Genomic DNA, 27130 nt, shown 5'->3' on the forward strand with positions numbered 1-27130 from the left:
GTCTCGAATTCCTGACCTCAAGTGATCCTCCCACCTCGGCCATCTAAAGTGCTAGGGTTACAGGCATGAGCCACCGTGCCCAGCCAAGACTATATTCTTGACATTAATGTTTCATGTCTTGTTTTCGGACCTAACTTACCCCCAAAATTTTCAGTAATGCTTAAATTAACATGTTTATTCTCACTTCAGCTCTGTTGCCGAGAAGAACCTTCAGTTCAACTCTAAAAGCATTTATTGGATGCTTAGTATATGCTGAATGCTAGAGTTATGAAAATGAATGACCTAGTCCCCACCTATCAGGAACTTAAAAACTAGTGGCGAGGGATTTAAACAAAACTTCAATATAGTATAGTAAAATGTATTATAGAGGTATGTCTTGGAGTTAAGGAGATCAAGGAAGAGCACCTTACCTAAGCTGAGGGTTCAAGGAAGGCCTCTTAGAAGGGATGTTCCCTGAACCAAGTCTTATACAGTTAGCAAAAAAAAATTGGGAAGGGTATATAAACAAAAGCAGGTAGGTGTGATATTTACATGGAAGTATAAGCAATTCTGTGATAGAGTACAAAGTATAAAATGAAGATTGGCAGATGACATTGGAGATAGCTGTGATTATTATCCTTATAATCCATGTTAAGGAATTTTACTTTATCTTCTAGGTCAGGAGACTATATTCAGTCTACTTTCTAATTTGTAAATTAAAAAAAAAGAAATTAACAAAACCACACCCCTGATTTTTTGTTGTTGTTGTTTTTTGTTTTTGAGACAGAGTCTTACCTTGTCACCCAGGCTGGAATTCAGTGATGTGATCTTGGCTCACTGTAATCTCTGCCTCCCGGGTTCAGGTGATTCTCCCACCTCAGCCTCCCTAGTAGCTGGGATTACAGGTGCGTGCCACCATGCCTGGCTAATTTTTGTATTTTTGGTAGAGACAGGGTTTCACCATGTTGGTCAGGCTGGTTTCGAACTCCTGACCTCAAGTGATCTGCTCGCCTTGGCCTCCCATAGTGCTGGAATTGGGCATGAGCCACTGCGCCTGGCCCCATACCCTTTTTTTTTTTTTTTTTTTAAACATATTCTTTCTTGTCATTTACATTTGTGCTCCAACACTAGAGTTGAGTAGTTGGAACAGAGATTGTATATCCTGCAAAACCTAAACTGTTACTGTTTGGCCCTGTACAGAAAAAGTTGGCCGACTCCTGCTCTAGCCACTTAAGGTGTTTTTAGCCTAGGGTGGGTTGGGTGAATTGTTTAGTCCTGTGATCTGAAATCACTCTGGCTGTATTGTGGAAGTTAGATTTCAGGTTGGGATTGGTTTCAGAGCGAATATTTAGAAAGGTTTTTATAGCAGTCCAGGTGAAAGATAAAGAACATGGAGAAGTTAAAAAGGAGAGAACTGATTAACAATATTTAGGAGATAAAATTGAAAAGATTTTAATAGGTGATGAGATGTGAGTGAAGGGGAAAGAATATGAGTGTAGGATGGCTTCCATATTTTTATCTGCAAGTACATTCTTATCAACATATGTTTATTCAAAAATATTCACTGAATATCTCTGGTAAGCTGGAGTTTACTAGAATCTGGAGTTTCGTATGGAGTGTCCAGGCTAGAGATAATAAACTTGGAAATCATCAGAATATAAATTGTATTTTGCAGTTATAGGCAGGATGAGGTCACCAGGAAAATCATTGTAGATGAAGAGTTGCCCATCTTAAAAAAAAAAAAATCCCCACCCCGCCCCCCACCGCAGGAGCCACACCATTTCTCTATTCTCCTTGCTGCAAAACTTCTGAAAGTTAAGTGGTTTTGCCGCTTCCATTTCCTTCCCATTCTCTTATATGCCCACTCCAATCATTGTAGTACTTCCCTGAAACTGTACTTATTAAGGTCATCAAGGACTTCCATGATCCTGAATTCAGCAGTCAGTTCCTAATCTGTTGATCGATGGATGGATGGATGGATGGATAGATGAGAGGGTGTCACTCTGTCGCCCAAGCTGGAGTGCAGTGGTGTGATCACAGATCACTGCAGCTGCAACCCCCTGCAGATTTCTCTATGTTGTCTGGGCTGGTCTCGAACTCCTGGGCTCAAACAATCTTCTTGCTTCAGCCTCCCAAAGTGTTAGGATTACAGGTGTGAGCCACCGTGCCCACCAAGTCTTTATTCTTCTCAACCTGTCTGTATTTTTTGATACAGTTGATCATGTCTTTCTTTTTGAAATAGTTAGTTGGCGTCTGGGATACCACCTTCTTGCTTTCCTTATTTCCATTAGCTGCTCTGTCTCACTCTTACTTGTGGCTTCTTCCTTATCTTCCTGACTACTAAACATTAGCATATCCCCAGGGCTCAGTTCTAGGACCTCTTCTCTCTGTATTCACATCCTAGGTGATCTTGGTTTATGCCTATACTGATTGACTCTGAAATTTATATGTCTAACCTTAACCTTTTCCACATCTCCAGACTCAAATATCTATTACTTGACATCTTGATGTGAATATCTAATTAATTGACATCTCAAATTTAAGATGTACAAAACTGAATTTTTTATAGTACCCATCATATCTATTCATCCATCGGCCTTCCCTTTCTCTTTTTAAGAGTTTATTTTTTGAGAGCAATATGAGGTTCAGAGCAAACTGAGAGGAAGGTACAGAGATACCTCATATACCCCGTTCCCTACACACACATAGCTTGACCTCATTATTTCCCTTTTTAATAAATGGCAACTTTGTCTTCCATTTGCTCAGGCCAAAACCCTGGAGTCATCCTTGATGTCTCAAGAAAAAGATCTTATACATTTCACATTCAGTTTAATTCTGGTCAGCTCGACCTTGAAAATACATTTAGAATGTGAGCACTTTCATCACTACCAAAGCTATACTCTAGTCAACTGCAGTAGTTTCTTACTAATTTCCCAGTGTCTACCCCTGCCCTCTACAGTATGTCTTCCACAGGCAACCAAAAAGATCTTTTGAAAATAAGTCACTAAATGTAATGCGATATCCTGGATTATATTCTGGAAGATAAAAAGCTCATTAGTGGAAAAGTTGGTGAAATCTGAATAAAGTTTGAAATTTACTTAATAGCAATATACCAGTGTTCATGTCTAGCTTTGACAAATGTAACGTGGTTTATGTAAGATTTACTTAGTCTAGTTTTCCAACATTATATGGGAACTTTGTATTTTTTTATAACTGTCTATAAATTTAAAATTATTAAAAGGTAAAGATTTTAAAAATGAAAATAGGAAAATTAGCTGGGTATGGTGGCATGTACCTGTAATCTCAGCTACTCAGGGGGCTGAGGTAGGAGAATTGCTTGAAACCGGGAGGCAGAGGTTGCAGTGAGCTGAGATCGCACTGCTGCAGTCCAGTCTGGGTGAATGAGACCTGTCTTAAAAAAAAAAAAAAAAAAAAAAAAAGAGCAGAAAGCAAAATAAGAGAAAATCAAAGGCAGAAGGTGGGGCTTTGAAAAGATAATGTTTGTAAATCCTTTAAAAAGTGTTAGATCATGTCACTGCTTCGCTGAGAATCCTGTTTACTATCTTACTAAAATTCAAAGCCCTAATTGTAGCTTCAAGGTTCTGCACAGTATGACTCACTGCCTCTCTGATCTGGCTTCTTATCACTTCCCTTTCTTTTTTTTCTGGTTGATTATCTGCCACTTATGTTCCCCACTGGGCACCCCTGTGCATGTTGTTCCCCTCTAAATGCTTTTCCCTGTGACATTTGCATGGCTCACCCTTACACTTTTTTAAGGTCAGTGCCCAAATATCACCGGAGATTTCTTTACTCACCATCTTATCTAAAATAGTAACTCTATATTATACTTATCCCCCTCCTTTATTTTTATAGCTTTATTGAGGTATAATTTATATATCATAAAATGTACCCATTATATGCACACAATTCAGTGATTCTTAGCCAATGCATAGAGTTGTATAATTATCACCACAATCCAGTTTTAGAACATTCTCATCACTCCCAAAAAAGTTTCCTTGTACTGATTTGCAGTCAATACTCACTCCCAGCCTTAGCCCCAAACAACTACTAATCTGGTTCCTATTTCTATAGCTTTGCCTTTTCTGGACATTTCATGTACATGGAATCATGTACTATGTAGTTTTTTACATCTGGTTTCTTTCACACACCATACTGTTTTTGAGGTTCATCCATGTTGTAGTAGGCATCTATAGTTCACTTTTTTCTTGCTGAAAAATATTCCAGGCTACCCCACATTTTGTTTATTTGCCAAGTGATTAGCATTTGGACTTAAACTTTATAATTTTTGGTTATCATGAATAATGCTGTTATAAACATTTATGTATGAGCCCGTGGATATATGTTTTAATTTCTTTTGGATGGATTTTAGGGGGAGATCAAGAAGTTGCTGAAGTTTTTTTTATTTTTGTTTATTTTATCTTTTTTAAAGAAATGGAGGTCTCACTGTCTTGCCCAGGCTGGCTTCAAACTCCTGGGCTCAAGAGATCCTCCCACCTCAGCTTCTCATGTAGCTAGGATTACAGCCACACACCACTGTGCCCAGCTAGGAAGTTGCAGAGGTTTTGATTACTCCTGGCCTTTAGTTTTCTGAAGATAGGATATTAATTCAATTTGCTAAAATGAAGTTAGGATGGCAGTAGGGGTTTTGAGGCAAGGAATAATGGTTTGGTTTAATATCCTATAGGGAATGGGAAGGAGAGCTGACCAAGGGCAGATTAAAGGAATTTTGGGTGCCATGGAAGTTCGTGCTGAAATTGAGGACTGTTGAATCTATAAGATTTTCCTAAAAGTGCTCAGCTGCCTGGTAGAAGAAGCAGAGAAGAGTTTAGTCAGAATGAGGGAGTGAGGACAGAAGAGAGTTTGGTCAGAATGAGGGTGTGAGGACTGGAAGCAAAGGGGTTGTAACCAGATATGATATTGTAGTTAAGGTTTCAATAGGGTACCGTTTGGGGGTTGAATATATTGTGAATTTTCCACATGGACGTTTATGTAACTGAGGCTTGTATTACAGGATGTAGGGTAGAAAGTTAGATAAATATCCAGTGCAAAAATACGGCATGCCGTGGGGGAAATGACCATGTCAGTAGTAAGATGTATCAGCTTGGGCCAGCCAGGAGACGGAAACTGTGCTAGTTATTTGAAAAGGGAAATTTAGACAGGGCATGGTGGCTCATGCCTGTAATCCTAGCACTTTAGGAGGTGGAGGTGGGCAGATCACCTGAGGTCAGGGGTTGGAGACCAGCCCAATATGGCGAAAGCCGGTCTCTACTAAAATTACAAAAATTAGCCGGGCATGGTGGCACATGCCTGTAATCCCACCTTCTCGGGAGGCTGAGGCAGGAGAATCATTTGAACCCAGGAGGCGAAGGTTGCAGTGAGCTGAGATCATGCCACTGCACTCCAGCCTGAGTGACAGAGTGAGATTTCACCTCAAAAAAAAGGGAAATTTAAAGAATCATTAGGCTGGGCGTGGTGGCTCATGCCTGTAATCCCAGCACTTTGGGAGGCCGAGGCAGGTGGATCACCTGAGGTCAGGAGTTCGAGACCAGCCTGGCCAACATGGTGAAACCTCGTCTCTACTTAAAAAAAAATACAAAAATTAGCTGGGCGTGGTGGCAGGTGCCTGTAATCCCAGCTACTTAGGAGGTTGCAGCAGGAGAAATGCTTGAACCCGGGAGGCGGAGGTTGCAGTGAGCCAAGATCGTGCCATCGCACTCCAGCCTGGGGGACAAAAGCGAGATTTCGTCTCAAAAAAAAAAAATCATTAATTAGTAAAAGATGATTAATTGCTTCAAGGGGTGAAAGAGGACTCTAAGGCAGGAATTGGCATACTATGGCTCACCAAATCTGGCCTGCTCTCTGTTTTTGTAAATAAAGTTTTATCGAACCTATAGTGACAGTCATTTGGTCATTTGTTTATGTATTGTTTGTGTCTGTGTTCACGCTTTAATGGCAGAGCTGAATTGGTGCCAGAGACTGTATGGCCCACAAAGCCTAAAATATTTACTAACTGGCCTTTTAAAGGAAAAGTTTGCCAATCCTACTCTAAGGGGTCCAGTGATAGGAGGTGCATAAAAGCAGCTGTCACCTCTAGGCTGAGGAAAAAAGGACAGTAAGACACTCTAAGGACTGTGATAGTCTCTCCCCCAACCTTAGGCTGAAATTTAGTCTCTTTGAAGAGAGTATGGCTCTCACAGGAATACATAGTTGCCTATGGCAAAGAAACCTGCTAGATAAATTTAGCCAAAGCTGTCAGGTAGGAGAACATAGCATGAGGGTGCAGCTAGAGGTAGTCTTTGAGGACTACTCAGCTCTCACACTGAATTAAAAAAAAAAAAAAAAAAAAAAAGAAAGCAAGCTGGCTGTTTTTCCTCTTCCAGGGCATTTGGCATACCCTCATAGGCTTTCCTAGCCTCTAACAAAACTAGGCTGTCCTGAACCCCTGGTAATAGAATTGTTTACCTTTGTACTAAGAAGGTTGGGAAAGCACCAAAATCTGCAAGTGGTGTGTACCCAGGTAGACTTTGAGGGGTTCGTGCTGTGAGACCTAAAGCCCTTATGAGATTGTCCAAAACAAAAAACATGTCAGCAGGGCCTATGGTGATTCCATGTGTGCTAAATGTGTTAGTGACAGGATCAAGCATGCTTTCCTTATCAAGAAGCTGAAAATCATTGTGAAAGTGTTGAAAGCACAAGCACAGAGTCAGAAAGCTAAATAAAAGTTGAAGCTCTTTTGAGTAATAAAAATTAAAAGACCTTTTTAAAAAATTAGAAGGCAGGAACCCAGATGGGAAGTGTCTTCCTAATGCTCTTGCCTTAGAGGGTCCTTTCTGTGTGTTCAATTGACAAAATCTAAAAATGCGCTAGCTTGGCAAAGAGAAATGTTTATAGGGTCTAGCTCTAGTATCAGGAAGGAGAGCAGAGGAAGGGTGGATTTGGAACTGATAGACAATAAATTGATAATTGGCACTTAACGAGTAATGTAGGCCGGGCGCAGTGGCTCACGCCTGTCATCCCAGCACTTTGGGAGGCTGAGGCAGGCGGATCATCTGAGGTCAGGAGTTTGAGGCCAGCCTGACCAACATGGTGAAACCCCATCTCTACTAAAAATACAAAAAGTAGCCAGGCATGGTGGCAGACACCTGTAATCCCAGCTACTCGGGAGGCTGAGGCAGGAGAATCACTTGAACCCGGGAGGCGGAGGTTGCAGTGAGCCAAGATCCCACCACTGCACTCCAGCCTGGGCAACAGAATGAGAGTCCGTCTCAAAAAAAAAAAAAAGCAAAGTAATATGAAGTAATATAGGAGAATGGCATGACCTTCAAAACTGGAAAGATTTTTGCATGAAGATGAAGTAAAAGGAAGCAGAAAATATAAGTCAAATAAGCAAAAATGAGGAGCTAGAAAACAGGCTCCGAGGACTGCAGGGTAATTGGGTATTTGAGAAAATTAGGTGGTTTCATTTAAGCTTGAAGGTGAAGGTTTATAGTAGCCAAGCCTCAAGGGTGGAAAAATTTAAATTTTTAAGGGGTGGTATAGTACTGAGTTTCAGCCCATTCTAACAGTACTTGGCATAAAAGTTTGGCATAAATGTTTTATGAATTAGTACATTACATAAGAATGTTTCTTAATGAGATATGTACTTCTCAGGTAAGTGTTGCCCAGTCTTATTAATATGTGACTGACCTCTGAAGAACTTGGTTTTTGATACCATATTTTTGCAGGAGGAAGAGAAGGGTTATTTTCAACGTGGAAATTATTTCCAAATGAGAATAAGAAAAAAATAGCTCTAGTTTTAGTGATTTGTTACTAATTTATGCTTCTACTTCTGATTCTACTGTAAAATTAATAGCAATTTGCATATGAATAATTGTGTCAGACGAAGTGAACATTAACCAGGCCTTGCCTTTTCCTACTTTGAAATAAACTATGCAATTGAAAAGCTATCTTTTTTCTTTTTCATCACAAAAGAGTAGAGGATATCTGTTAGAGATATCTAAGATATCTGGTTTCTGACTTCGTCTCTGGAATTGGTCCTTTAAATTTCACCTACCTATTTTTATTTTATTTTTTATTTTTAAAGAACCAGCACCGAGCAGTAGATCAAGTAATTAAAGCTGTAAGAAAAATCTGTAGTGCTTTAGATGGTGTCGAGACTCTTGCCATTACAGAATCAGTAAAGAAGCTAAAGAGAGCAGTTAATCTTCCAAGGAGTAAAACTGCTGATGTGAGTATTTTTGGTAACTAGAATTTTATTACATGCAAATATGTACTTAAACAGGAGATTTTTGCCTTCTCCTAGACAAAATATTGTCATTTTAACTTTGGCTTTTACTTTTGGGTTGAATCACTTACTTGGTTAGGTGGGGATTCCTTGATAAGAAGTTGGGCTGCCTTGGAAGAGCTTTATGAGAGTTGACATTCAACAGGTGGATGTCAAACTGTGAACCCTTTGTGTATAGAGGAGGACCTCTGGCATAAATGAGTTGGTTTGGGGTTTAAGGATAGATATTGAGCTTAGAAGACCTGGAGGACAGTAACTATCACTTCTCCCTTGGGGTGGAAGCGTCCTGATTATCAGTGGGGGAAGTTCTACTTTGGCTAATACTCCCTGTGGAAAAGACCAAGGGCCTCAGCTGTAATGCCTCAGAAGCAGCCAAGTTAGGGGCCTTCCCTTTAGATTATACTGTTGCTTTTAATAAAAGCTGTCCCTCATGACATTTCCAAGGGGATTTAATTAACTTGCTTCATAGGGACATTTATATCTTTAATTGCAAGGATAAAAGAAGGGGTGCATCTCACAGGCCACGATAAATATAAAGGATAGAAAAGTTATGTTGATGGTGTGCCCCTCGATATCTAGAAGATAACATAGTCCATGCATTCTCAGAGAGATCCTATCCATATGGTATGTAGAGATGTGGGTTTCTTTTTTTCTACTTTTTTATGTGCTTCTTTTTAGAAACTTATACATATATACATACACACACACACACACACACACGTATATGAAATTACTTGGAGGTGATCAACTACCATGGACCTAATTTTGTCTGAGGCTTCTATTTATTTTACCCATTTGGTGGATAAAGGAGCAGACAGTAGATGGGAGGGGAGTCAGTTTAGATAATTATAAGCACTTTTTTGAGTCACCAACCAAGTGGTAATAAATAGAGTTCTAGATTTTTTTCTTTAAGGATATTCTTATGTTGTTTTAGAGCAACTAATGGAAAAATACTGTACTTGTCACTTCTAGATTTCAAATTAATATTAACCAAGCAGATTTTGTTGTGTTTCTGTGATATTTTACAGTAGTTTTTAGTTATTCTGATTTTCTTAATACTAAAAATAATTTTGGTTTGTGGTTTTCCCTTTTCTTTTTGCATTATTTATTTATTGTTTTATTAATTCTGTAGATACTTGGGAGGTTTCCCCTGGAAAGAGTTTCTTTGACATAGTATTTGACATTTTATATTATGTCATAGGCAATTTTCTGACTATTGTGTGTGTGTGTGCATGTGTAGGTGGCTTCTTTGTTTGGAGGAGAAGACACTAGCAAGAGTTCAACTAGGGGTATGTGTTTAAATCTTTAAATTTTAGCAATAATCATCGCCTTTTCAGAGAATCTATTAACTTTTTTTTTTTCTTTAATCTAGGCTCACTTAATCCTGAAAATCCTGTTCAAGTAAGCATAAACCAGTTAACTGCAGCAATTTATGATCTTCTCAGACTCCATGCAAATTCTGGTAGGAGTCCTACAGACTGTGCCCAAAGTAGCAAGAGTGTCAAGGAAGCATGGACTACAACAGAGCAGCTCCAGTTTACTATTTTTGCTGCTCATGGAATTTCAAGTAATTGGGTATCAAAGTAAGTAACTGTTTAAGCAGCCAGGCATGGTGGCTTGCACCTGTAATCTCAAGGCTTTGTGAGGCCACAGTGGGAGGATTGCTTGAGCCCAGGAGTTAGAGACCAGCCTTGGCAATGAGACCTCATCTCTACTAAAAAGAATTTTTAAAAAATTAGCCGGTCAGGCACGGTGACTCATGCCTGTAATCCCAGCACTTTGGGAGGCTGAAGCGGGTGGATCATCTGAGGTCAGGAGTTCGAGACCAGCCTGACAAACATGGAGAAACCCTGTGTCTACTAAAAATACAAAATTAGCTGAGTGTGGTGGCACATGCCTGGAATCCCAGCTACTTGGGAGACTGAAGCAGGAGAATCACTTGGACCCAGGAGGTGGAGGTTGCGGTGAGCCAAGATTGCACCATTGCACTCCAGCCTTGTCAACAAGAGCTAAACTTCATTTAAAAAAAAAAATAGCCAGTGGTGGTATGCACCTGTAGTCCCAGCTACTCAGAAGACTGAGGCAGGAGTATTGCTCGAGCCAGGAGATGAAGACTGCAGTGAGCTATAATCATGCCACTGCACTCCAGCCTGGGTGACAGAGCAAGACCCTGTCTCAAAAAAATAAAAATAAAACATAAAAGAAAATATGTGCAGCTTTATCTAGCAACTATTCTGATCTTGTAAAATGTCAGGAACCACTGTTATCTTGGTGTTTAAATGACTAACCAGCAGATACCTTTGTTATTTTCTTAAAAATTACAGAGGTATTTGAAGCACTTCCAGTAAAAAAAATGTAACTCTTTACATGCCAAAAGCAGGAAAATATAGCAGGAAAACAGAGCAAATATAGCAGGAAAACAGAGCAAATGTCAGTTAATTAGGCAATTTAAGACTGGTGTTCGTTCAGTCTTTTTTTTTTTTTTTTGAGATGGAGTCTTGCATTGTTGCCCAGGGTAGAGTCCAGTGGCGCCGTCTCGGCTCACTGCAACCTCTGATTCCAGAGTTCAAGCAATTCTTGTGCCTCAGCACCCCCAGTAGCTAGGATTACAGGTGTGCACCACCATGCCCAGCTAATTTTTGTATTTTTTAGTAGAGACGAGATTTCACCTTGTTGGCCAGGCTGGTCTCAAACTCCTGACCTCAAGTGATCTGCCCACCTTGGTCTCCCAAAGTTCTGGGATTACAGGCGTGAGCCACCACACCTGGCTGCCAGTTTTAGTGTATTTGAAAATCAATGTATGAACTGAAAAGTCAGAAATATTTTTAGTGAAATAGTTTTATAGTAGCTTAATGCTATAAAAAAGTCTACTGAAGAAATATCAAACCTAAGTTTTGCCTGAATTGGGCTTTAGATTAAAATATAATAATTTAGTGACTTAAAAGTGATGTTTTAATTTATTCAATAAATATTTATTGAGCACCATCTGTGGGCAGTATTCTTAGTACCGGGGATTCAGTGGTACAAGGCAGCAAAAAATCTGTACTCTTCTGGAACTTGCATTTAAATGGATATTGATGGTATCTGAAGGTATTTCATTACAGGGATAATAATCTCCACATGCTCCATAGGCGCACACACACACACACACACGTTTGTACATAGACACACACAAATATACATAGGGACACTAATGAGGTGAACAAATACCCAGTAGAAGACAATACAGAAAACGGTGATAAAGATAGAAAGTAAGTGAATAAAATGCTGACATAAATAGGAGTAAATGGAATAAAGTTGAGAAAAATAACCAAATAGTTCGCTTAGGGGTATTGTGTGAACCAACGAAATTTGATTTGAATTAAATTTAGAATGATAAATAAATTGTATATATAAACAGAGCGGTTAACATGTAAGGCTAGCAGTAAGTTAGATTAAGTAGAATACAATTTTATTGAATCTAAGACTCCCGCTTTACAAGATTACCTGACTGTATCCAACCAGCTGTGTACTTGGCAATTAGTGGCTGAGTCACTGCAATCTAATGAGAGAGTACAATAGCATCTGTCCCCATAAATGGAAGACTCCCAATAGACTAGGAAGATTGGCTCAGTGCAAGTCAGGCACATGCTTAGCTGACTCTATTTCAGTAGCTTAGCAAAGGAAAATGCACCTAGGGAAGGTAATCTTTGTACTCTTTCTACCTAGAAATGAATAAATACATTATTCAGTGTCGTTCAACTAAAATCTGAAGCTAATAACTAACTGAGCATAAAATTAAAGTAAATTATCCAGCTGGTGTTATTATGACCATGCTTTAAACTGGGACCTAGGAACATACATTCCCCTTTTTATCCCCTTTACCAAACCTCTTTTCTATTTTCATAGAATTTGCAGTGGTTAAATTTCAGATGGACTTCTAAAAATTCAAATGAAAGGTGACCAGATTATTTCAGATATTAGTCTCTTTGGAGGAAGAACTGCTAATGTATTTGTATTAGTTAACTAATTTGAATTATCATGATAGAAATCGAGTTAAACTTTCTTTCCTCAGTTATGAAAAATACTACTTGATATGTTCACTATCTCACAATGGAAAGGATCTTTTTAAACCTATTCAATCAAAGAAGGTTGGCACTTACAAGAATTTCTTCTATCTTATTAAATGGGATGAACTGTAAGTGAAATTTCTGGCTTTTTATTCTTTCAGTGTGTCCTGTTGTTTACTTTTTCCAGTGTATGCATCCTAGCTTTAATTTTTATTGCAATTTTCATTGAAATTCATTAACTTCTTACTTATGTCTTAAGATCTCTTTTAGATATGATTTTATAGAACAGACTGAAATTCTCATTAAAAAATATTAAATACCGGCCGGGCGCGGTGGCTCACGCCTGTAATCCCAGCACTTTGGGAGGCCAAGGTGGGCGGATCACGAGGTCAGGAGATCGAGACCATCCTGGCTAACACGGTGAAACCCCGTCTCTACTAAAAATACAAAAAATTAGCCGGGCGTGGTGGCGGGCGCGTGTGGTCCCAGCTACTCAGGAGGCTGAGGCAGGAGAATGGCACGAACCCAGGAGGCGGAGCTTGCAGTGAGCCGAGATTGAGCCACTGCACTCCAGCCTAGGCGACAAAGCAAGACTCTGTCTCAAAAAAAAAAAAAATTGAAATACCCTTTTAAGCCTTCATATTATTAAATTACAAAAACATACCATTATTTTTAGACTTCGTCAAGTTAAATATATAAATTTATAGTTATAGAAAGGAATGAAAGTTATAGAAGGTATTTTATAGCATTGTTTACTTCAGTATTTATTCTGTAACACTATATAACAATTCTGGCTCTTAGATTAATCAACACTTAACCAAAAAAGTTATCTTTTTACTTTGTTGAGATGGAGTTTTGCCCTTGTTGCCCAGGCTATAGTGCAGTGGCACGATCTCAGCTCACTGCAAGCTCCGCCTCCTGAGTTCAAGCAATTCTCCTGTCTCAGTCTCCTGAGTAACTGGGATTACAGGCATGCACCACCACGCCCGGCTAATTTTTTGTATGTTTAGTAGAGTTGGGGTTTCACCATGTTGGCCAGGCTGGTCTTGAACTCCTGACCTCAGGTGATCCGCCCACCTTGGCCTCCCAAAGTGCTGGGATTACAGGTGTGAGCCACCACGTCTAGCCGAAAAAACATTATCTTAAATCCATGTACAAGATGATATTTTGTACTATTCATATTTTTTAAATAGTTTTTTCTTTTTTTTCTTTTTTTTTTTTTTTGAGATAGAGTCTCACTCTGTCACCCAAGCTGGAGTGCAGTGGTGCAATCTCGGCCCACTATAACCTCAGCTTCCCGGGTTCAAGTGATTCTCCTGCCTCAGCCTCCCGAGTAGCTGAGATTACAGGTGTGTGCCACCATGCCTGGCTAATTTTTTTGTATTTTTAGTAGAAAAGGGGTTTTGCCGTGTTGGCCAGGCTGGTCTTGAACTCCTGACCTCAGGTGATCCGCCCATCTTGGCCTCCCAAAGTGCTGGGATTACAGGTGTGAGCTACTGTGTCCGGCCTAAAATAGTGTTTTTAAACTAAGGGAACTGTCATTATTTAGGCAGATAGACAGTTGCAGAACTTTTTACTATTTGTTCCACATTTATTAAATGTTTTCCTATTGTCTTATTTTCTTTTATATTATAAAATAATACATGTCTGTGAAAGCAATCAAGTAACACAAAAATGCATATAAGTAGAAAGTGTCACTCTATTTTCAGCATTTGCTATCAGAGTGCCTACTTTTGGCTTCAAGTGTTCTTTCAGACTTAAAAAAATAATGCATTGATAAACATATGTCTGTTGGTGTATATACTTTTCTCTTTTTGTGGGAGGGAAGAGATGGAGGAAAGGAAGGAGGAAGGAAGGCTGTTTGTGTATATACTTATTATATATGTTTGTGTGCATTCTTACATCCCAAAACAGAAATTCTCATGAACATTCATCTAGTTTTTCCAAAAGGAAATAAAAATGACTAATATTATTTTGCCTGGAAATTGACACTAGAAATCTCAAAGGCATTTGCAAGTCTTTAAAGAAAGAAATGTTATATTTTGAAATTTTATACTGTTAATAAAATTTATTTAAAATTTTTAATAGGACAAGTTAGCCAGACTTCTATTTAGCTAAAGGTTACTCAGTATTAAAGATTATTTGAGGCTGGCATGGTGGTTCACGCCTGTAATCCTAGCACTCTGGGAGGCCGAGTGGATCACCTGAGGTCAGGAGTTTGAGACCAGCCTGGCCAACATGGTGAAACCCCGTCTCTACTAAAAATACAAAAATTAGCCGGGCGTGGTGGTGGGTGCCTATAATCCCAGCTACTCGAGAGTCGGAGGCAGGAGAATCACTTGAACCCAGGAGTTGGAGGTTGCAGTGAGCCAAGATCGTGCCATTGCACTCCAGCCTAGGCAACAGAGCAAAAACGCCGTCTCAATAAAATAAAATAAAAATACCAAAATAAAGATTATTTGAAAGGTTAAATACAATACCTAAAATTGTCAGTCTCATTAAAGTGTTAAATTTCAAAATCGTTCAATCTAATTTGTTCTATTAATACATTTTTCCCCCCATAGAATCATTTTTCCCATCCAGATATCACAATTGCCATTAGAATCACTTCTTCACCTTACTCTTTTTGGAATTTTAAATCAGAGCAGTGGAAGTTCCCCTGATTCTAATAAGCAGAGAAAGGGACCAGAAGCCTTGGGCAAAGTTTCTTTACCTCTTTTTGACTTTAAACGGTAAGTATTACTGAATTGTAATGGTGAGTGACTATGAACACATCTGCACATCAGAATTGGCTAGATGACAAGGAGGTGAGGGGAGGAACATAGATGAGTGAATGAGCCTCTTCAGTTTTTCTAATGTAATAAAAGGAGGTCAGTTCAGAGACACAGATTAGAGGAAATCAAAGTTATTCTGCTATATTCTGAACATATCTGAATAGGTATGCACAGCTTTGTTTGCCACTCACTGTTCCATGGAGAAAAGCAGCAGCCAATGACTGTCATTTATATAAAGTACTATATTGTTGACATAATACCACAGTCTTGCAAGTTCCCTTGATATTAACCAAAGAACTTCGTTTTCCTTTTCCCATTTCTTTCCTACTCTTCTCCAGTTTCAGAGAATCTATAGGTGCACATTATTCCCTTCCGTAATTCTCTTTACTAATCTATCCCTTACTGCCAAATGCCCCTAGTCTTTAATTGCCATACGTCCCACAAGTATGCAAAACCCTGTTAGGGATTCTTTCCCTTATCCTTAGGGGTAAAGGAATTTCTTTTGAGCTTGGTGTCTGTTAATAGCCACTGGGGTAGTATAATCTATCTGGCCTTTCAGCTGAATATTTTAATTATGTTTTAAGGAATAATGTTTCATGAGATGATCAAGAGTTTTCCAAAGGAAATAATAATTGGGTAAATAATAATCGGATATGTTACATTCAGCACATGGGTGCATTCTGGAGAATAGATGCACATTGGCATATTAAAGCATCTCTAGGCAGGGCTCTGTGGCTCATGCTTGTAACCCCAGCAATTTGGGAGTCCAAGCCAGGCAGATCACTTGAGGTCAGCAGTTTGAGACCAGCCTGGCCAACATGGTGAAATCCCACCTCTGCCAAAAATATAAACATTAGCTAGCTGGGCATAGAGGCACACCCCTGTAATCCCACCTACTCTGTAGGCTGAGGCATGAGAATCACTTGAACCCAGAGGCAGAGGTTTCAGTGAGCCCCTCCCCACCCCCCCGCCACAAAAAAAAAGCATCTCTAAAGTTCTAAAAGAAAAATTTAAAAAAAAAAAAAGGAGAAAAAAGCATCCCTAAAGCTTGTAGTCAAGAAGCCTATTTAACTGGGTCTTATGGCAATATATTTACTATAATAACAAACACTTATATAGCACTTACTATGTGCTAGGTATTCATCTGAGTGCTACACAGGTATCCTTATATTTCTCACAACTTCTCTATGAAATAAGTGGTGTTTTTATCCCTTTTTACGGGGTGGGGGGAATCAAAGTACAGAGATTAAATGATTTTCCCCAGGGCACTTAGCTAGTATGTGGTAGAATTGGGATTTGAACCAGGCAGTTTGGCTACAGGGTCTACATTCTTAACTATTACCCTATATTAACATACTGAAACTTAGTTGATACCATGACACTTTTTTGTTGTTATAGAATATATCTTTTGAAACCTTGTGTCCCTTGGGACAGTTTGGGAAATGCTTTAATAATAGATCTATTTAACTGAAGATAAAACAAATACTGAGAATGAAAATTTCTGCTAATCTAATACTTTTTCTTCTTAAATGGCAAATACACCATTTGATTTGCCAGTAATCATCTGTTGACAATAATAGGATGTTCAAAACACTGACTTGACAAATTTATTCTTGAAATATTCTTTTCCCATGTGCTTAAAAATAACATTTATTGGCTGGGCACAGTGGCTCACACCTGTAATCCCAGCATTTTGGGAGGCTGAGGTGGGTGGATCACTTGAGGTCAGAAGTTCGAGACCAGTCTGGCCAACATGGTGAAACCCCATCTCTACTAAAAATACAAAAATTAGCCAGGTGTGGTGGCACATGTCTGTAATCCCAGCTACTTGGGATGCTGAGGCAAGAGAATTGCTTGAGGCTGGGAGGCAGAGGTTGCTGTGAGTCAAGACTGCGCCACTGGACTCCAGCCAGGGTGACAGAGTGAGACTCTGTCTCCAAAAGAAAAAAAAAACAAACACATATTTATTTTAAAAATATTTTTCTTTATTTTAGTCACTTCCCCCATATTTGAGGAGGCAGTATAAGAGTTTTTGTTCTCTACATTTTGGTGGGTTCAGATTTTAATACCTGACATAATTTTGAACTACCAAAGGCTAAAGAAAGGCAGTTGAAGGGATTACTGTTAATGGTGTGTATTAGGAACCTTTTGCTAAATATAATACATTACTACTCTAAAACAGAATATGCTTATATACTGTGAAGAATTGTATTCACCACTGTCTTTGATAAATTAGTGTCAGAGAGCAGTTATATGAAAGTTAAATACAATTTCATCATTATCATTAATTTTTATAAATAAATTCTGAAAACCTTCTTGCTCTTGAAAGCACCAGGAGTCTTTGCATAATTAGAGAACTATCACATTTTGCCACTTTTATTGTCTAGTAATAAATGGTTTTGTTAGATAAATGATATAATATTCTTTCGTAATTCAAGAGACTATCAAGTGAAGGGCAGTTGACTTCTGCTAGACATTTAAATAGTTTGCATCCAACACTCTGCTGTTAAAATAGTGAATAGATTGTATTAAGCTTGAGACTGCCAAGTAGTGCAGGCGATCTTGGTAATGTTAGGACTTCACGTTCAAGGAATACTCAGAAATTAAGAGAGAAGATGATTAAGAGAGATGATTATTATTATTACACTTTGTTTCTCTACATTAGTACATGTAGAGAAATATGTACATGTACATTAGCACATGTAGAGAAACAACGTGTCATGTAGAGAAACAAAGTGTGTAATATAGTTGAGTTAACCACTGTGTTATAATGATTAGTAATTCTAGTCTTGAAATTCTTTATGAAATAATTTCCGTTGAAGATGCAATCTTATATGACCTAATGGTCACTATTATTGAAGGCACATGACTCAAAGGCATTTCATTCAGCCTTAATAACAAATGAGTTCTTTTTTAAAAAACTTTTTTTTTTGTAGAGATGGAGTCTCACTATGTTGCCCAGGCTGGTCTCAAACTCCTGGCCTCAAGTGATCGATCTTCCCGCCATCCAATCCCGGATTATAGGCGTGAGCTACCATGTCTAGCACAAATGAGTTCTTAACTAATTTTTCTGAAAACTGGCACATAAAGATCAAGCAGTTAACCTGTCTTTCCTTTACAGTTATTTCTGAGGGTTACCAAATAATTGAGGTGGCAAAGTTTTTTTTGTTTTTGTTTTTTGAGACGGAGTCTCACTCTGTCACTCAGGCTGGAGTGCAATGGCATGATCTTGGCTCACTGCAACCTCTGCCTCCTGGGTTCAAGTGATTCTCATGCCTCAGCCTCCAGAGTAGCTGAGATTACAGGTATGTGCTACCACGCCTGGCTAATTTTTGTATTTTGGGTAGAGAAAGGTTTCGCCATGTTGGCCAGGTTGGTCTCGAACTCCTGGCCTCGAGTGATCCACCTGCCTCAGCCTCCCAAGTGCTGGGATTACAGGCGTGAGCCACCGCGCCTAGCAGTAATTGATATGACAAAGTTTTTTTTGTAGAAAATCTTTAGCTAGCCCGTTATGGTGGCTCATGCCTGTAATCCCAGCACTTTGGGAAGCCAAGGCGGGAGTTTGAGACAACTCTGGCCAATATGGTGAAACCCTGTCTCTACTAAAAATACAAAAAAGTTATAGCCAGGTGTGGTGGCTCGTACCTGTAGTCCCAGCTACTTGGGAGGCTGAGACGGGAGAATTGCTTGAACCCGGGAGGTGGAGTTTGCAGTGAGCCGAAATTGCGCCACTACACTCCAGCCTGGGCGACAGAGCGAGACTCCATCTCAAAAAAACAGTGAAAATCTCTAGATAATAGATGCAGAAGGAATGATAGAATTAGAATATTATAATTTTGCAACCCATGCTGAAATAATAGATTTCGGCCAGGGTTTCTCAGTCTTGGCAGTATTGACATTTCAGACCAAATAATTTTTTGTTGTGGAAGACTGTTTTGTGCATTGTAGGATGTTTAGCGGCATCCCTAGATTCTACCCACTAGATGCCAGTTGTCCCCCCAAGTTTACAACCAAAATTATTTGCAAATTACCAAATATCTGCTGGAAGGAAAATCACTCCCAGTTGAGAACCATTGATCTAAGCAGTGATCATCAGTGCCCCTTTTTTGTTTTTTGTTTTAAAACCTTAAAATCTGTGAAAATGCCTTCCTAAAACCATTAGTTTTTCTGCAACTTCATAATTGATGGCTTAAACTGATAGCACTAGAACTAAACTGATCAATAGTAACATCACAGAGAGATAACCCAAACAGTGTGTACCTTTTAATTTGATAGAATAAGAAGTAGTATATAATACCGACTGCAAAATAGTAAGTATTCTTGCCAAAGAACTAAATCTGAATCAAATCATGCCTCTAGGTCTAACTTCTTCTGTATGGAAAATACAGGAGGACATGTTAAATGACACCAGAGGAGTATAACCAGCAAACTTCAGGATATGGAAAATTCTACAGAACAAAAGGCTTGGTATCATCAACAAATAAATAGCAAGTGGAGAAAAAAAGAGGAGACCAAACAAGAGTTAAAAAAATTTTTCTGTAAAGGGTGCCAGATAAAAGTAGTTTAGGCTTTGCAGACCATATAGATTCTGTCACAAATGCAAAAGCAGTCATAGACAGTACATTAACAAATGAACATGGCTATGTCTGGTAAAAGTTTACTTACAAAGCCAGGTGTAAAGGCCAGTTTGTTTACACGTGGCTATAAATAAACTCTGTAAAGGCAGGTTGGAGTTTGCTGACCCTGAATTAAAAGATGCTTAAAAAGACATCCAAATGTATTGTGCCACTGCACTCCAGCCTGGGTGACAGAACAAGACTCCATCTCAAAAAAAGACATCCAAATGCAAGTGTTAGACCTTGCTTGGATCTTGTTTTAAGCAAACCAACTGTTTTTAAAAAACATCATTTATGGGACAATCAGAGAAATTTAAATAGTGACTAGATATTTTATGGTCTTAAGTAATTATTGTTAATTATGTTAGGAGGGATAATGGTATTGTACTTATTACGGGAAACTTTATTTTTTAGAGATATATAACAGTATTTGTAGATGAAATAATATGATCAGGATTTGCCTTAAGTCTAGTTGGAAGTAAGGGTGGTTCTTAGACATAACGGACTATAGCCCGGTGTGGTGGCTCACACCTGTAATTCCAGCAACTCAGGAGTTCCAGGGTGCAGTGAGCTATGACCACACCACTGCATTCCAAGCAGGGCGACAGAGTGAGTGAGGCCCATCCCCTTATATATATATATATGATGGATTATAATGTATCAAAGATTCAAAGCCTCTTTGTCAAGAGAAAATTTTAAAACTGGAGTCTAGTTTTGGTAAAGATATTTGCTGTTTGAATAAAATGAACAAAGATTTGACAAACTATAGTTTTCTGCTTTTGTATATCTTATGTTGTTTTTCAGAAATTTCTTCTGTGTAAAGATATGTCAATATCTTTGAAAGAATGTTTTGATTGAGTAGGCCATAAATTAGTAGTCTAGGGCAAGTAGAGCCCATTGCATCTTTTTATAAATACAAATACAGTTTGTTAGAGCATAGCATGCATATACATTTATGTGTTGTTCATGGCAAATTTGAACTAAAACAGGAGAATTTAGTCTTGCAGCAGAGACTTTATGGTCCACAAAGCCTAAAATATTTACTCTCTGGCTCTTTATAGAAAAAGTTGTCAGACCCCTAGTCTAGGAAACATAAAACTTCTCATATCTGGCCAGGTGCGGTGGCTCATGCCTTTAATCCCGGCACTTTGGGAGGCTGAGGCAGGCAGATCATATGAGCCTCAGGAGTTCAAGATGAGCTTGGGCAACATGGCGAAACCCCTTCTCTACAAAAAAAAAAACACAAGAGTTAGCTGAGCATGGTGGCACGTGCCTATAGTCCTAGCTACTTGGGAGGCTGCGATGGAACAATCATCTGAGCCCAGGGAGGTCAAGGCTGCACTGAGCCATAGTTGTGCTACTACACTCCAGTCTGGGTGACAGCAAGACCCTGTCTGAAAGCAAAACAACAAAAAAGCGTGTTTTGTTTTCTTTGGCATGTATTTTTGATCTAATGATTAAAGTCAGGAAGCAGTTCTGTAATCCAAACCATCACCTTGAGATATATTTCTTTGTAGAAAATCTTCAAAGACTATTCTTAACCTTCCTATTTATAGAAGTTGTTTTCTGAGTCCTTACCTTTTTTGTGTTCTGTCCTCAACACCATTTTCCCCAAGATAATGTCCTTTAATTCTTCCTTTCTTTGTTCCCACCCTACATTTCAGTACATTTACCCTACACCTAAAAAGTTTCAGTACAATGTGGAGAGTGAATCCTTCTGATATGTTCTTAAAGATATCCTTTTTATTTAGTTGATCTCATACTAACTTTTCGAATTCATTACATGTGTTGTGAATTTTGAATTGATTTTTAAAATGAAAATCACATTATTCTTTTTACATCCATGAAGGTTTTTAACATGTGGAACTAAACTTCTATATCTTTGGACTTCATCACATACAAATTCTGTTCCTGGAGCAGTTACCAAAAAAGGATATGTCATGGAAAGAATAGTACTACAGGTAATGGTACTTCTTGACATGTAGAGAGGTGTAAATTTAAATTTCTTCATAAAATGTGTGTGTGTATACCATGATTTGGGTTGTTAAAGAAACCTAACTGATCTTGTTTTAGTCTCAGGATCTATCTTCTATTTTAATACCAATATTTCTGAGAAGCAGTAAAACATGTACTGTACCTATCCCAAGAAATATGTATGTGCTGTTGAGAATTACCAACAATGGTAATCAATTGCAACAAGAAGCATTAATTTAATATTCAATGTAAATACGCCCCGATTGCTAAGAAAAATCTGTTTTCTTAAAGACAAAGAGGTTAATGTGGCAAATACGTAGACTGTAATTTGATCAATTTCTGTTAAATTTTAAAGGTTGATTTTCCTTCTCCTGCATTTGATATTATTTATACAACTCCTCAAGTTGACAGAAGCATTATACAGCAACATAACTTAGAAACACTAGAGAATGATGTAAAAGGGAAACTTCTTGATATTCTTCATAAAGACTCATCACTTGGGTATGTTCTATTTATTCTGTTTTGGGCTAAGTATCTCCTATAATGTAAAAGTCAAGTTAAGGCTTACATTAAATAACCTGATTCTGTTCATGATTTATCAGCTTTCTTGGTGTGGAAAGTTTTCTATTTAACTTACTTTTTTTCCTTTTTTTTTTTTTTTTAATCTACAAAATTTTTGTCTCGAGGGCCAGCTAGTATTTAACTTATTTTTAAAATTATATAAAAAGACTACATAACTGCATAAAATTTTAGAAATTTGTCAAGTCAAACCTTTTTACTTAAACAAAAGGCAAACAATAGACTGGAGACTATATTTACAATAAATATCAAGAGATTTTTTTAACCGTAAGGAACTTTTTCTTATTAATAAGATTAAGACCAAGAACTCAGTAGTCAAGGAGACTAAGTATGAACAAGCAATTTTTTTAGAAAAATACAATACTTTTAAACAATCTGAAAAGATGTTCAATTTCTCAGTAATCAAGGAAATATAAATTAATTCAAGATACCCTCTAACACATCAGAGTGGCAAAAACTAAAATACCTTGTTAAAAGTGTTGATAAGGATACATAAAATGGGAATTATACTATTTGCAGAAGTATAAAAAGCTATGTCTGCTTTGGAGAGCAATTTGGCAAAGTCTACAAGGTTATAATGTGTATATTCTGTGACCCAGCAGTGCCATTTCCAGTTATATAAAACTCTTTTTTATTTGCTTATGGAGTCAAGAATATTCATTGCAGTATTTATTTGGATTATTGAAAAACTGTTCGGAGACTGGGCATGGTGGCTCATGTCTGTACTCTTGACCCTTTGGGAGGCTGAGGTGGGAGGATTGCTTGAGCCCAGGAGTTGGAGACCAACACTGACAATATAGTGAGACCCTGTCTCTACAAAAAAATTAAAAGTAGCCAGGCACAGTGTTGTGCATCTGTAGTCCTAGCGACTCAGGAAGCTGAGGTGGGAGAATTGCTTGAGCCCAGTAGGTCAAGGCTGCAGTGATCCATGATCTCATCACTGCACTGCAGCCTGGGCAACAGAGCAATACCCTGTCTCAAAAAGAAAAAAAAAAAGAAAAAAATTGATTAGAAATGTCCATCAATAGGGATTAAATTAAGGTACATTTATCTGGTAGAGAACCATGTAACTATTAAAAATGAGATTATAGGCTGAACGTGGTGGCTCACGCCTGTAATCTCAGCACTTTGGGAGGCTGAGATGGTGGCACATGCCTGTAATCCCAGCTACTTGGGAGGCTGAGGCAGGAGAATCGCTTGAACCTGGGAGGCGGAGGTTGCAGTGAGCCAAGATTGTGCCACTGCATTCCAGCCTGGGTGACAGAGCGAGATTCCATCTCAAACAAAAATAAAATAAATAAAAATAAATAAAAATGAGATTATAGGTGTATGTACTAATTTTTGAAATAGGTTAGCTGAAGAAAACCAGGAGTAGAATCGCGTATATAGTGTATTACCACGAAAATAAAGGAAAAAAGAGGATCTACATATATCCACGTGTGTGCCTCTGTATGAATAAACTCTCTCTAGAAGAGCATACAAGCTTAGGTGGTTGCCTCTTGGAAGGGGAATTAGAAGGAGAGAGATTTCACTATATACCTTTTGCAGTGTTTGAATTTTTTCATTACTCCACATGAAATGAATAAATTTCAGTGCATGTATATGTATATATATATTTATATATGTATATGGATGGATAGTAAAATAGTGAAATACTTCATTCACGTAAACATTTGTGATTAAGCTTAAAACAATTAGGATCTTCGAAACAAGTCCTTTTCATTTTAAATATTTCTCAATTGAACTGTATAAATATGTTCCAAAATTTTATAGTAGTATTTTTTTTTCATAGCAGTTGATTTTATTTGTACGAAATGGATGAAATCCTTGCTATCTCTTAGGGTGAGATCTGCTTTTTCAACTCTGATTTCTAGTGCCTGGCATCTAGTTAGAGCTCAATAAATTTTTATTATACTGAATTATCCTTCATTTTCCTAACTAAGCCTCTTTTATCAAGACAATCATTTCTCTCAGTTCCCGGATTAGCATTAATTACTGGCATTTGCCATACATTGCATTTTTCTATTCCAAATTAGTATTAATGATTTTATGAAGAAGTAGCTGTCCCAAATAAATAAATTTGTTCTTTGTATTTTTAATCATTGAGATTATATCATTATGCTATCACTGAGAAGTAATTTAATTCTATTATATATGCAGACTTTCTAAAGAAGATAAAGCTTTTTTATGGGAGAAACGTTATTATTGCTTCAAACACCCAAATTGTCTTCCTAAAATATTAGCAAGTGCCCCAAACTGGAAATGGGTTAATCTTGCCAAAACTTACTCATTGCTTCACCAGTGGCCTGCATTGTACCCACTAATTGCATTGGAACTTCTTGATTCAAAGTAAGTCAAATACATTTATTTGCTCTTGTTTTATTGTCTGTTTTTCCAGTAAGGTATGTTGCCAGAAGTATTTCCTTTCCTTTTAACATGAAAGCAATTCAATATAATCCAAATGTGTAAATGTATATTTATACAAACATATCTTCTGCATTGAAGTTGTCAGTAAAGCATTTCATGTCCTTTAAAACTAGCCTAAAGGAAGGGTTAGGTTGTAAATTTTGAATAATTTATATTTTTATGATGTGGGCCAGAATTAATTTTCATAAACTTAAGATTCCTAAATAATCCCTAAATTGAATCTGTATAGCACAATAAGATTGTCTTCTTACAAAAAGAAGAAATACATTGCTTTTGCATAAAAGAGATATCTTAGTGTTCTTTGTCAGGACCAGACTGAGATTGTGTTTTCAAGAAACACAGCTTCACTGGAAAGAAATCACTGTCCAATCTTGGTTTTATGGTAATCTTCTAGATTTGCTGATCAGGAAGTAAGATCCCTAGCTGTGACCTGGATTGAGGCCATTAGTGATGATGAGCTAACAGATCTTCTTCCACAGTTTGTACAAGTGAGTTTTTTACTAGATTACCTCCCTTTATACTTTCACTCTAGTTTTTTATGGGAACTTGCTAAGGGATCCCCCTTCTGTTTAGATTAAAAGTCGTTTTGTAGTGTGGGAACATTGAGGGGCATTGCATTTGGATTTAGTGTGAATTTTTTCCCACTATTGTCATCTGCCCCATTTGAATATTGTATATAGGTACCTGTATTTTTAGTTTTCAGACTTTTTAGAACAAACCAGACTTGAGCTTTTCCTTGATTTTTCTTTACTGGTGAGTTCAACATAGCTAATGAATGTTACTCTATACTTTTGTGCTTGATTTAATTAGTTTGGCATAGGTTAATTCATCTATTTAATTTTTATAAGTATCATCTTTCATCAGTAAGAGTAATACTTGCTTTATATAGTTTCTCTTTTGATAGTTTTATTGGCACAATTTAGTATGGGTCAGACCACTAATAATTCTTATTTTCTTTTACTGTAGGCTTTGAAATATGAAATTTACTTGAATAGTTCATTAGTACAATTCCTTCTGTCCAGGGCATTGGGAAATATCCAGATAGCACACAATTTATATTGGTAAGATTTAAATTTTATTAATTACCATATTTCCATTCCTAGAATTTATAGAAATGGCATACCCTGTAAGTCTAAATGGCATGCCACACTACTTATTGTGGATACCAGATATTTTATTGAAGGTATTATTTTAAAGGAGCTAAATTTACCCTCTAATGCAAAAATTTGAAAACCCTCATTGCAAAAATTTGGTGTCTTATAGCTCTGTAATAATGAATGGGTTTCAACTTGCTTATATAGCTTAAAATAAATTTCTTGTTATCAAAAATTGAGGCCAAGCGTGGTGGCTCATGCTTGTAATCCCAGCACTTTGGGAGGCTGAAGCTAGTGGATCGCTTGATCTCAGGAGTTTAAGACCAGCCTAACAATCGTGGTGAAACCTCATCTCTACCAAAAATATAAAAAATTAGCTGAACATGATGGCATGTGCCTGTGGTCCCAGCTAGTTGGGATGCTGAGGTGGGAGGATTGCTCGAGCCTGGGAGGTGAAGGTTGCAGTGAGGCAAGATCACGCCACTGGACTCGAGCCTGGGCAACAGAGCCAGACCTGGTCTCAAAAAAAAAAAAAGAAAAAAAAAATTGAACTTGTTATTTTTCAGAGAGGTTCACCTAGTTCTTATAAGTGACTAACATGGCCGGGCGCGGTGGCTCACACCTGTAATCCCAGCACTTTGGGAGGCTGAAGCGGGCGGATCACAAGGTCAGGAGATCGAGACCATCCTGGCTAACACGGTGAAACCCCGTCTCTACTAAAAATACAAAAAATTAGCCAGGCGTGGTGATGGGCGCCTATAGTCCCAGCTACTCGGGAGGCTGAGGCAGGAGAATGGTGTGAACCCAGGAGGCGGAGCTTGCAGTGAGCCGAGATGGCGCCACTGCACTCCAGCCTGGGCGACGAGTGAGACTCCGTCTCAAAAAAAAAAAAAACAAAAAAAACCAAGAAGTGACTAACATAAATATTTTGCTGTATTAGGCTTCTCAAAGATGCCCTGCATGATGTACAGTTTAGTACCCGATACGAACATGTTTTGGGTGCTCTCCTGTCAGTAGGAGGAAAACGACTTAGAGAAGAACTTCGAAAACAGACGAAACTTGTACAGCTTTTAGGAGGAGTAGCAGAAAAAGTAAGGCAGGCTAGTGGATCAGCCAGACAGGTATGTACCCATAAAAGGTAATATAAATGTGTTGATGTTAAAGGAAGGATCTTTATGGTGCTGACTAATTAAGTTGCTATTCTTTATTGGTAGACTCCCAGTAGAACTCTAACTATACCCATGCTATTTGGGGCAGATAAATTCAAAGATTGTTTAAAATATATAGGAACATATTTCACAACCTATTAAAATCAGTGATTTTCCCATGTTTA

The 27130-nt window shown here is 38.0% G+C and overlaps 1 protein-coding gene across 2 annotated transcripts in view; it reads left to right on the forward strand.

Moving 5' to 3' along the window:
* PIK3C2A (phosphatidylinositol-4-phosphate 3-kinase catalytic subunit type 2 alpha) overlaps positions 1-27130 on the forward strand; it is a 122979-nt gene that overhangs the window by 62368 nt on the left and 33481 nt on the right. For both annotated transcript variants that reach the window (XM_024254724.3, NM_001132154.1), the window contains 11 exon segments: positions 8084-8227; positions 9525-9573; positions 9657-9867; positions 12339-12461; positions 14898-15065; positions 21573-21684; positions 22053-22198; positions 24437-24625; positions 25098-25191; positions 25670-25764; positions 26738-26918. In XM_024254724.3, the coding sequence (XP_024110492.1) occupies positions 8084-8227; positions 9525-9573; positions 9657-9867; positions 12339-12461; positions 14898-15065; positions 21573-21684; positions 22053-22198; positions 24437-24625; positions 25098-25191; positions 25670-25764; positions 26738-26918 (1512 nt within the window).

The sequence above is a fragment of the Pongo abelii genome, chromosome 9 (assembly GCF_028885655.2).
Source record: "Pongo abelii isolate AG06213 chromosome 9, NHGRI_mPonAbe1-v2.0_pri, whole genome shotgun sequence".
Taxonomy (NCBI): Eukaryota; Metazoa; Chordata; class Mammalia; order Primates; family Hominidae; genus Pongo; species Pongo abelii.